Source organism: Sinocyclocheilus anshuiensis, unplaced genomic scaffold, assembly GCF_001515605.1.
Source record: "Sinocyclocheilus anshuiensis isolate Anshui unplaced genomic scaffold, SAMN03320099.WGS_v1.1 scaffold942, whole genome shotgun sequence".
Taxonomy (NCBI): Eukaryota; Metazoa; Chordata; class Actinopteri; order Cypriniformes; family Cyprinidae; genus Sinocyclocheilus; species Sinocyclocheilus anshuiensis.
In genome coordinates this window covers 516,238-528,632 of record NW_015536531.1, presented here as the reverse complement: position 1 = coordinate 528,632, position 12,395 = coordinate 516,238, and the positions used below count along the sequence as shown (strand labels likewise).

The window sequence follows — 12,395 nt, the reverse complement described above, 5'->3', positions numbered from 1 at the left end:
ACGTGTCATGTCATGATTATGAAGGTGTCATGTCAGTCTTATGCACACCCCTTCAAGTAAAGTGTTACCAAAAACCTTTTACTTGTTTTTCCCTCAACATAAATGCATATAAATGTTATGATTTAGTTTTTTTTCTTGGAGAATTGGCCCAGCTCAAGGGGGAAACAGTGTGTTGCCTTATGTAATGGAATAGGTTTTGTTAGATTAAGCAGGTGATGATTTCCTGTGATTTGGTATTACACAGAATTTGTTCCCATTGGGGCAGCTGATGGTCATATGGAAAAGTTGGCTTGACTGCTCTTCCTTTGTGCAGTCAGATGAAAAAAGCTGAAATAAGGCAAAGTGACACACAAGTTTCTTCCCAGGCCAGCATCGCACTGTCACGTTTCACACCATGTGAGACTTCAAGGGAGATCCACAGCTTTCATCCAAGAATGCAAAGACTACCACTCCACTCCTTATTAATAGAAGGAACAGTCTAATACTTGGATGGATGTCTCATTTAGGCGACTGTCTTCACCTACACAAATATTAGCCTTGGCTAATTCTGCGTAGACTTGAGCCCAGATTTGTCTGCTGAAAAGAGAAATGTATTTTCCCAAAATAAAAAATAAAAATAATAAAAAAATGATTTCATTCTCTATGTTGGAAACATTAACCAGAAAATACAATATTTCACAATTAATATAAGAGAGTGTATATATAAGGTTTCTAGTTTTGGGAGGAATATTCTTTTTATGCCATATGCTCCACATTGCGAATACACCACAGCAGAAGTGACATGTCGCCAAATGTGGGGGATAAAGATCTGCAGCAGTTTTTTTAAAAGTTAGAAGTGAGTTTTGTTAAGGTCGTTTTCAGCCATTTAATTTGGGTGAGTCTATGTTTTTGTGCACTCCTGCAATCTCACTCAGCTTTGCAGGGTCATTTATAAAGACCTCCTAATACTTTGTTATGTACTTGTCATCCTCCATTAGAGCTAATGGACTTCTATATAGTTCAAGTAAATGTGCTGTACATTGTAGATAGCTTGACAGCGAGTGGCAGTAGATTTAGCAATGTTTACACTACCTTTCAAAAGTTGATGTTAAAAGAAATTAAAACTTTTTTCAGGATGCATTAAATTGATAAAAAAATATATTTTTATCTCTGTTCATCAAAGAATTTTCATCAAAACAGCACGACTGTTTTCAATATTGATAATAAAAAAATGTTTTTGAGCACCAAACTCAGCAAATTAGAATGATTCTAAAGGATCACGTGACACGTTTACTGTATTTCTGATCAAATAAATGCAGCGGTGAGGATAAAATACTTTTTAAAAAACATTTTAAAAAATCATGCCCACGGCCAAACTACATAGTACACATTGGACATCTTTTCATCTCTTAGCAGATGCACGACTTTCTCTTAGGACTTTCCTCTCATAAATCATAAAATCATACAGCATCACACTGATTAATATTTTCCAGAATTCATCGTTTTCCAATCTGCATAGTCTTGCACCAAAATAAGCATATGGGGTCTGCGACAAAAATCTCCTTGCATAACAGACCTACTTTAATCCTCAACACCGCTAATTTGAGAGAACATTCATCACAACATCATGCACACCAAGATCCACTTATTTTGTGACCACTGTGTGGGACTAATTCTTTTAAAGAGGCGACATGCTTGAGTAGAGTGCGTTTGAGTGCTCTGAATGGGGCTGGAGGAGGACATTTCCCACAACCGTAAAATCAGGTCACTCAGGTGTTAGACATTTCTTTGAGAAAAATCCCTGCTCATTTTACATTTACCACTGGCTCCGCCCCTCTGGTACAGAGTTTCCTATGTAAACTGGACACAAAACACTTTTGTCGACCTTTTTCCTGTATATATAAAAAAAAGATTAAAGCATGTTATAAATCACCCTGTTTAACGCTTCACCTGATAATTATTTACACTACCTTTCAAAAGTTGATGTTAAAAGAAATTAAAACTTTTTTCAGGATGCATTAAATTGATAAAAAAATATATTTATATCTCTGTTCATCAAAGAATTTTCATCAAAACAGCACGACTGTTTTCAATATTGATAATAAAAAAATGTTTTTGAGCACCAAACTCAGCAAATTAGAATGATTCTAAAGGATCACGTGACACGTTTACTGTATTTCTGATCAAATAAATGCAGCGGTGAGGATAAAATACTTTTTAAAAAACATTTTAAAAAATCATGCCCACGGCCAAACTACATAGTACACATTGGACATCTTTTCATCTCTTAGCAGATGCACGACTTTCTCTTAGGACTTTCCTCTCATAAATCATAAAATCATACAGCATCACACTGATTAATATTTTCCAGAATTCATCGTTTTCCAATCTGCATAGTCTTGCACCAAAATAAGCATATGGGGTCTGCGACAAAAATCTCCTTGCATAACAGACCTACTTTAATCCTCAACACCGCTAATTTGAGAGAACATTCATCACAACATCATGCACACCAAGATCCTCTTATTTTGTGACCACTGTGTGGGACTAATTATTTTAAAGAGGCGACATGCTTGAGTAGAGTGCGTTTGAGTGCTCTGAATGGGGCTGGAGGAGGACATTTCCCACAACCGTAAAATCAGGTCACTCAGGTGTTAGACATTTCTTTGAGAAAAATCCCTGCTCATTTTACATTTACCACTGGCTCCGCCCCTCTGGTACAGAGTTTCCTATGTAAACTGGACACAAAACACTTTTGTCGACCTTTTTCCTGTATATATAAAAAAAAGATTAAAGCATGTTATAAATCACCGTTTAACACTTCACCTGATAATTATTAACTGATTATTTGTGTACTAAATTTCTGTTCTATGCCAGATTATATTTTTTTCTGTGACCTATGAGGTTCTGAAACTAGTTACTGTTCTTGGAATTCTGGATCGTTTGACTGTTCCTGCTGCTCTGTTTGGACAAACCTTCACCGTTCCTCTGACTATGAGCACGCCTGCTGCTTTTGAATTATGTGCCTGGATAATATAAATAAAGCACCATTACCTGACTGTTCTGTTCGTTCTGCGCTTGAGTAATTTGTATTCAGTGCACTTTCTTCTGCACTGGAAGCTCCTGTCGCCAAGACAAATTCCTTGTGTGTGTTAACATACTTGACAATAAAGCACTTTCTGACTTCTGCCTTCTGCCATTACAGACTGGTCAAACAGGGACTCGGATGAGGATGCTTGTGGCGAGACGGGACATTCTTACTGAGCATTCACCAGGATCAGTTTGTGAACCCTCCTGCTCTGGTTCCTCCAGCCCATCCTAGAGTTACAGGAACAGTCACACAATCCAGAGTCATAATTCCAAGAACAGACAAGATCAGTAACTAGTTTCAGAACAAACCGATTAATAACAAACAAATCAGACCTCATAGGTCACAAAAAAAAAGTACAACCTTGCATAGAACAGAAAAATAGTACACACCACGATTCCTGCTGGTGCTTTGCTGATTATAGAGAGTTTAAAATCTCACCAGATTATGGCCGTATTAAGTTTGGTGGCTGGGAGAATGAAGTTGGATTATATATATAGCTTTATAAATGTAGTATTATTTTATTTTAATGATACTAAAATAACACTAGCAGAGGAACCATTCATGAGATCCTTTCTCCTTCCCCAGATGTTGCTCCTCTTTAATGAATTTTTGGTGCCACAAGTAAAAGTTTAAAACTCAGATTTTTTTAATATATGGATTTTGTTATAAAAATCTGAAGTTATTAGGAAAGCTGTAGGGAGGTCAGTTCCATTGTTTTTGCAGTCTGTATTTTATTTTCTCCTGTTTCTGGTTAGCAAGAGAGTTGTTTACTTTCTCATTCTTCAAAAGTTTGATTCTTTCCATCTTAGGTAGTGCATCATTTTATTTTGACCTTTCCTCATTCAGAAGTATTTTGTTCCTTCCTTAATATCATTATTCTTTTTTTTTTAATTCAAGATTGTTTGATGTACTGGGACGGGACAAGAATCTTCAACAACCCTAAGTTGGGGAGGATGTAATACAGACGTGCCATTAAATGTGTCAACACTTTACAAGCCTCAGAGACAGAGATGAAGTGACATACAACCTTTAACCTCGAATTTATTGGATTCACACAATGACCTCACGCTCAACATGAAGCATTTGCAGACAATGTGACTCACTAGTAGCCTGGAGTGTCCCATTCTGTACCTATTTGTTGTGAAATTAAGATAATAGAGACAGTGAATGTACTGTATTATCCTAATATTATTCTCATCATCATATATAAACATTCAGAGGACATATAACATAAAAGACAGCTAAAGTCTTCCAGAGTTGCTGAGTTTCCTCATTAAACCATGAGGACTGACACTCCTGCTGGACTCTGGTAAGGGCCTAAGCTGGCTTTCTGATTCAGGAGAACTCTCTGCCTTTCCCTCCTGTATGTTTTCACTTGCATTATGATCCACTGGCTCATCCTCCATAAAGCCGTCGACGTGGAGCTGCACATCACCAGCCTGGGCCAATGGCACAGGAGGGGTGTGCCTGTGCGCTGATGTGGGTCTGAGGCAGTAGAACAGAGTCTGCAGGTCCTTCCGGAACTTAGAGCTCATGCCAATGTAGATAAACGGATTGTAGAAACTCGCTGACTTGGCAAAGAGGCTGGCCAGGATGCTGTTGAGTGGGGGTATTTGGTAACCCCAGGCCGACCACATGGAAATGACTGCATACGGGGACCAGGCCAACAGGAAGGCAGCACACAGAATGAGGGAGACCTGGAGCGAGAAACAGTACGAAACGTACATGAATACATACCTTTCTGCATTAGTCTTTGGTTTGATGATTAATGGGAATTTATGGGGTGGCGGTTGTACCCGTGTGATGCTACGTTCAATCTTTCTCTGCCTCTCGCTGATATCTCCTCCCCGACTGGACTTGTGGCTGGAGTTGACTGCGGATGATGGACACATATGTAAAAACTATGACAAACAGTGGCACAAAGAAGTTGAAGAAGAAAATGCTGATGACGTAGAGCTTGACCGGAACCGAGTACAGCGCTTGTGTCCAGTCGATTTCGCACGTGCCATACCCATGAGCTGCAGAAGAAATGAACTTCAGTGATCTCGATTTCAACTCATTTCTAAAGATGGTAAACGTCCTTGTTTGAGTCCTACCTCTGTAACTGCCCCAGCCCAGAAGCGGAGCTCCAGCCCAGAACAGAGAGCACAGCCAGATAGCAGCTATGACCAAGCAGATATTACGCTTGCTGACGTGATGAGCTGAAGGACATGGCAGAAACACCCGCATCAGCACAGTCCTCATAGCATAATCATGCTGATTTATCTAGTATTTGTGCAGCCAAGGCTAATGAGCTTCTTAAAAAAAATAAAAAATAAAAAATAAAAAAAAATAACGGTTCTAGATTTATCAAGAGCTGAAGGACATGGCAGAAACACCCGCATCAGCACAGTCCTCATAGCATAATCATGCTGATTTATCTAGTATTTGTGCAGCCAAGGCTAATGAGCTTCTTAAAAAAAATAAAAAATAAAATAAAAAATAACATGGTTCTAGATTTATCAAAAACTCAACTTCAGAGGATTTCAGGTCTTGGAAGAACCTGGTTCCCAACCATTTATCCTTCAAATGAACAGGATTTCCCGGTTTCCAAATTTGTTTGGGTCAGATCACTGTGTCCTACTGTAAATCATACTGTGTTTCAAACTTTTTAATGCCAAGGACCCCCAAATTAGATGATCCCCTTGTGAGGGATCCCTTTCCTAAAATATAGAGGCAGCTATAAATTTAATGCATAAAGATCCACTTATAATGTGTGAGTAATGAACACATGAAAAAAAATCTCTTTTACACAGAACATATATCATTTATAAACACATTTCCCAAATTCCACTAGGGGCTTATTGGGATTATAACACCTAGTCCTATTATGCAAACTATATATTAAATTCTTTTTCAGAATTAATAATAATGTAAGCTGTTTTTATGCATTTATTTACATTTTTATTCTGTTGATTACTATATGGATTGTCTAGTTTATTGATTATTTTAAATAAATTATAATCAATTAACAACTTTAGAAAGCAAAATTAAACTAATAATATCATTTAATATCACATTTTTATTCATAAATGTTTTATATATGAATGGTAGTTTAAAAATAAATAGTAATATATTTAAAGCTGCAGTCCGTAACTTTTGGCGCTCTAGCGGTTAATAAACAGAACTGCGTGCGTCTTGCGGAAGAACATTGTAGCCGGAGCTACTTCTCTCTGTTTATGTATATGGCGAATCACGCAGGTACTGGGCTACTCCGCAGCGGTACCTACCCGAACCAGTTTAAAATAGTCCGAATATAAACACTTATTATAGGTGTACCGTAGTGATTCAGGACAAGCCAAAAACACGGTTTGGAAAATGGATTCATGGTGTACTCGATTATTATATAAATTCTGAACACAAAAGTTACGGACTGCAGCTTTAATTAATACATTACAAAACAATTTTTTTTGTAAAATCTACTTATTTTCAAATCAATTTCTCGGCAGACCACATAGCACCCCTGTCCTAGAATTTGGCAATTATATGGCACCCTTCCCTAAACTCTCTAAGAGTAATGTATGAGGCTAATTTGTACACCAATAGTCTGTTGGAGACCACACAAAACATTGAAAAAATGTGGGGGGGAATTGATTTGACATAGATTTTGTAATGTAATTACAGAGCAGCTTTAAGTGCATGAGCTCCACAGCATGAGCTCCTGGACTAAATATGGGTAGCAGCTATACAAAGGTATAATAATCCAGTAGGTTTGGCCAAGATAGAGCATACCATGCTGAGGCTGGCAACCTTTGATGTAGCGGATGACACTGATGGCTGTCAGTGTGCTGATGCTGATGAGTCCGAAGAGCAGGATTAGGAATCCGTCCACCTGGCCAAGACACAACATCTTATACATTGCAAGCAGGTCTGGCATTCTCTGCAAACCTGAGGCAGTAATCGCTCTGACTTGTCTCATCACCCACTAACCAGGCCCTGGGGAACAAGCCAGCAAGATTAGGGGATAAAAGGACACGTGCCCGTGTACTTGGAACAACTACAAATAATTAATCACTTCAGCCTCTCCTGCCTCATAACACCACCTGCCAGACTGCGAAGGGAACACAGTGATGGACCTCTCACACCAGATACTGTGTGATGTTCTCTAAGAGCATTCAGTGAAGTCAACTGAAGGGAACCATGCTTAAAGGAACTTGATCATTTGAACTTTGTAATTGAATTCATCTGGAGGATCTCAAAATTCTTTTATCACCTCATGTCGTTCTAAAGTTGTATGACTTCCTTTACTCTGTAGATGATAAAATGATAATTCATTCAATGAATGTTTTTGTCCATACAGTGATATCTAATGGGGTTTAAAACACATTTGACCCCTTTAATTTCCATTGTATGTAAAAAAAAAAAATTGAGATTATCTTCTTTTGTATTCCACAGAAGAAAGTCAGTCAAACAGTTTTAAGGTAGCATGAGCAAGTATCATCTCCTTACCTTGCAAGTCCAAAATGTCTTTATAAGATAGCCGTCATCTCTGAGCACATCAAAAACCTCAAGGATTCCACGAGAATAACCAAAAATAGCAATGCTGGCATCAGAAACTGCAAGGTTGAGACAAGAAATCCTGTGGTTCGAGAGACTTTCTTTGCTTGATTAAAAGCAATATTACAACCCCATTTCCAATCCAAGAAAGCCATCCTATCAAAAAAGAAATGTAAAATTCACTGATTCTTTCTTCTCACATGACATATTTCTACGTAGCGAAGCTCAAAAAGAAACAAATCATAGTAACTTACAGAGAATTCAATGCAATTAGACCAGACCTTACCTAGTATCACCAAATAGACACCAATAGCAGTTTCTTTTCCATCTGGCACTTGGTAGACTGTGACATTTGAGGGAAGAATATTGTGGATGTCCATCTTCAATGAAAATCGTTAGGTTGGACTCATCTCAGGGCGACGTTTGCTAGGGTTCACAGTCTTGCGCTCTTCATTGGTGGAAGATCTAGCAGACTAGACCGAATACCCTCAATCTACACTTAAGCAAACATCTGAACTGGAATAGAGCACCAGTGTTGAACAAGACTAAGTGTAATCTCCTTATCTTGTTAAAGACTTTAGAGACTGAGATTTTTGGGACCGTTCTCGTCAGTCACCAAACCACTTAAGGCATTTACCTCTACTCTTGAACTCACCCGACGTCAATAAGCCCATGATGAGGCATGTCTAAATCATATGCTGATGACCCAAAGTAGACTCATAGAAAGAAAACAAAGTGCAATTGGTGCGTAAGACTTTATTGTTGGGAACCTTTAGTATTGAATTAAATAGTATAGGAAAACAGTATAAAGTACATGGAATATGAGTGATTCTGAAGTTAGAGGGGTTTTAATGGAATACAACAGAAAATATATTGATTTCAGTTTCGAGAAGGGTGGATAACTGGACTTCAATGCTCCTCCTATTTCTGACCAAGCTGGGAGAGCTGTGGAGAAATCAATGGGTTTAGTCTTAACCGCTCTGATACTGCATAATCACATCAACATTTAAACAAAAGTAGGATTACTACTGAATAATTGTTCAGCACACAGTCAGTGTCATATTAGTTCATATAAGACCACAGAAAGATTTGGGAGAAGCAAGACACACTTCCCTCTTTTTCACTCAGAGCAAAGGGGTAAAAGTATATCAACAATGATGTGGGGGGGAAAAACTAGGCAAAATGTTTAAAAAATATTTACAGAGGGAAAGGCACATTATGACTTGGTGTCAACTTTGTTGAGACAAAGTACAGCATAGATTTGCTTCAAGCAGCAAAAAGCATTCCAAGACACTCAAAGCAGTGCTGCTCCCTCCAACTCAAGGATAATCGGTTGGATTTTAGAGCAATGGATTGCGAAGCATCTGATTTTTCACTAAATTCTGTCATTGTATTTGAAAACGTGTTTATAATTTTGTATTTTTATCTGAAGTGCGATGCAAATCGGGTGACTGACATCTTGAATGTTACATTTAAAAATCCTGTTTTTCATAACATGCACTTCATGTAGGTTTATGCAGTAAGGGAAGTGATCATACCTGTTTCATGAACTGGGCTGCATTGAAAAGCTCACTACAGCCATAAAGAACCCGCTTCCCTTGCCTGGCCTGTAGAGAAGGAAATCATTACACTCATCTTCATAAGCAAACCAAGTTCTTGTAGCACATGTCAATATGTGTGCAGTCATACCTTTGTGTAGTCAACAAGATTTTGATACTCTATGTAATTGCCCCCACCAACGACAAAGACGATGGCCTGTGAAATGAAAAGGTGTCATCGCCTGTTAAAGCTCAATAGTGCGTGAATTTCAATGCAACCTGTACAAATGCTCTATATTAAATAAAACCCTGTAATATTTCACAGAAGGACTCAAATGGCCCTCCTACAGATGTGAGCTCAGACACACTGGGCTTCCAGCTCACTGTGCCTGCAGCAAGGCCTAATCTCCACTAGGAACAGAAGGCTATCTGTGCCATAGATTAACCCCGCCAGGTTACAGTGCATGGGCGCCAAATCGTTAAGATAACGTATCAACATCCACATGGTGCTAAATCAGAACAATCAGATCTCGGCATTGCTTTTTATACTCACCTCTTGAAAGGGGTTCTTGTTCCTTGGAATGGAGCTGAGGGAGTTAAACAGTTAGGATTAATTCATCCTCACCGGCAGAGAGCAAAAATATCCAATATTTGCAGTGAAATAAAATGATAGATCTTATATTATAAATATTTTTAGTTGAAAGTTACAGCTTTGGCAATGATGTGCAGATCCATTATTTACCTAACTTCAATACTGCCTTATGTGTATGTAATAAAGACACAAGCGCTTTCTAATACCTCCATGGATCAAATGCCTTTAACATAATATTTGAATACAGCGGGACCAAGTCAAACACAAAGATGTATCATCTGAAAATATAAGGAGCCTACCTCTCGCTTCCGCGAAGCATCTTGGGATCGAAGTATCTGTAGTCATCAGTCTCCTACAAAATCACAACACATAACATTAAGGATTACAGAGCGCGCAAGTAAATTAAGGATGAAATAACACTCAGCACACCCTCCCCACATCACCATCTCCTAAAAACCACCTCATCCATCTACATTAAACGCTTATCAAGACCTAATGCTTCCCAGCAGCCATTCATCTGAGAAGGTTCAAGAAGCCTCACACAGTAAAATGTCCTCCAGTTTGACTCAAAAAGCAAGATTATCATCTCTCTGCTTTGAAGAGTCTCGACACAAATTGAGGAGAGCTGTCTCTGAGGCGAAGGCCAATGGCCTCCTACACTCTAAAAAATGCTGGGTTAAATACAACCCCGTGCTGGGTAAAATAGGGACAAACCCAGCAATTGGGTTGTTTTGACCCAGCGGTTGGGTTACTACCCAGAAGGTTGGGTTAAACATTTAACCAAACCGCTGGGTCAAAACAGCCCAGTTGCTGGGTTTGTCCCTATTTAACCCAGCACTGGATTATATTTAACCCAGCATTTTTTAGAGTGTAATTCCTCATTCTCCGTATCGGATGGGCCAAGCCTGTCTCTTCCCCCACTGGACTTCAGTCAGCCCGGCCTGGCGCTTTCTTCATTCTGGAAAGAAATACTTTGCCGTCAGCTCACTGAAAGAAGTGCCCCACTGCATTTCCAAATGGTGAAATGCTCCAGATGTTTCTGCTATCTGTTTACCCTCGTTGGGTAGCGAAGCTCAATATTAATAGTGAGTGCAGAACACACTATTGCAACCTTGTTGCACAGGCCCATCTGCGAGGACTATCTGACGAGCGGCGGAGGCAGGAGATTCTGTAGCGCTCAGCCGCCCAACTTTCCCAACAACAGCCGTATTGTGCAGGGCACTGAAATTTCAGTAGCTGAGAAAATGATAATACAGTTATGTTCAATTCAAGTTTATGGGCAGCGAAGGGGAAGCATTTCCAGTCGGTAACAGGATACGGCAATCTGTCCAGCCCAGCTTTTGAGATCGAGAAGATCAGAGGGACCCTGAGGGTGTTTCAGAAGGAAATATGGTCTTTATGTCCAGGAACTAGAGGGGGAAGCTAAAAGGTTGCAGTTACACAAGCGGATGATTGCAAGAGCTACTATGTCAGCTAGCTGTCGCTTTATACTTAAAACGCATTGGGACAGTTCTTGGAAGTGCGCTTAGGGAGAATTCAAGATGTCTAAATAGAGAGGAGTCCTGGAAGTCATACTACGAGGGCGCTGTCAAAGATTTGCCACATCATCTCTTCTGTGGTAATTCCACATTTATAAAAAATCAGCATCAATCATTCCCCCTGCACCATCCCGGCAGTTAGTTGATTTCAAAGCATTGGGAGAAATTTTCAAAGCTGATTTTTCCTTCAAGGCTATCCAATGATAACTTGAAAACAGCCAGTATGTTCAAATACCTGATGCTTCATATACAGACGTTTTGCAGAGAATGAGATCCACGAGCGTAGCAGAACACAATCCCATTATCGATGAAATAGCTTCGGCTTCTGTAGAGACGTCCCCTAGTGCTGCTCTCATGAGGGGTTTGCACCTTTGTTCCACCTCACAAAGGTGAAAAGCCAAAATGGACTGCTTCCAAATCCCACAGCCCTAGAAACTTAATACATTGTGCTGCGGGTTCACTCACTAGAAAGCCTCTCCCTCTCTCTCCGCAGGTGTTCCCCTGGCTGAGACAGTCGCATTAACCGTGCAGCTCAGATTGCCTGGACTGAGGTCTCGGCACACTCAAAGTGCCTCTTCAGTGCCTCATTCAGTGTCCCATAGCGCTGCAGAATCATACGCTTTAATCCGCAGTGGGAGGTAAAGCAGTCAGCCATGGCGATACACAATACCATGTGCACACCGGACACAAATACACTAATGATCTTTAAACATGTTTGGATTTAGGCTTTTAGCTAACAATCAACATTACTCTTAATTACGGCAAGCGATTCATACTAATAAATCGGCAAAACAAGTTTAATATTTGTGACCCTGGACCACAAAACCAGTCATAACGGGCAATTTTTTTAAATTTGAGATTTATACATCGTCTGAAAGCTGAATAAATAAGCTTTCCATTGATGTATGGTTTGTTAGGATAGGACAATATTTGGCCGAGATACAACTTATTTGAAAATCTGGAATCTGAGGGTGCAAAAAAATAAAAATACTGAGAAAATCGCCTTTAAAGTTGTCCAAATGAAGTTCTTAGCAATGCATATTACTAATCAAAAATTAAGTTTTGATATATTTACGGTAGGAAATGTACAAAATATCTTCATGGAACATGATCTTTACTTA

The 12,395-nt window shown here is 39.3% G+C and overlaps 1 protein-coding gene and 1 pseudogene across 1 annotated transcript in view; both read right to left on the bottom strand.

Annotated features, from left to right (window-relative positions):
- Positions 1 to 3,420: 3,420 nt before the first annotated feature.
- LOC107694780 (opsin-5-like) lies at positions 3,421 to 8,264 on the bottom strand (annotated as a pseudogene).
- An 83-nt stretch (positions 8,265 to 8,347) lies between these two features.
- LOC107694776 (sec1 family domain-containing protein 1-like) overlaps positions 8,348 to 12,395 on the bottom strand; it is a 16,611-nt gene continuing 12,563 nt past the window's right edge. Inside the window, exons 21-25 of the mRNA XM_016494460.1 lie at positions 10,036 to 10,088; positions 9,698 to 9,731; positions 9,296 to 9,361; positions 9,145 to 9,213; positions 8,348 to 8,551 (exon numbers count right to left, since the gene is read on the bottom strand). Coding sequence (XP_016349946.1) covers positions 8,528 to 8,551; positions 9,145 to 9,213; positions 9,296 to 9,361; positions 9,698 to 9,731; positions 10,036 to 10,088 — 246 coding nt within the window. The 3' untranslated portion in view covers positions 8,348 to 8,527. The remainder of the gene's footprint in view (positions 8,552 to 9,144; positions 9,214 to 9,295; positions 9,362 to 9,697; positions 9,732 to 10,035; positions 10,089 to 12,395) is intronic.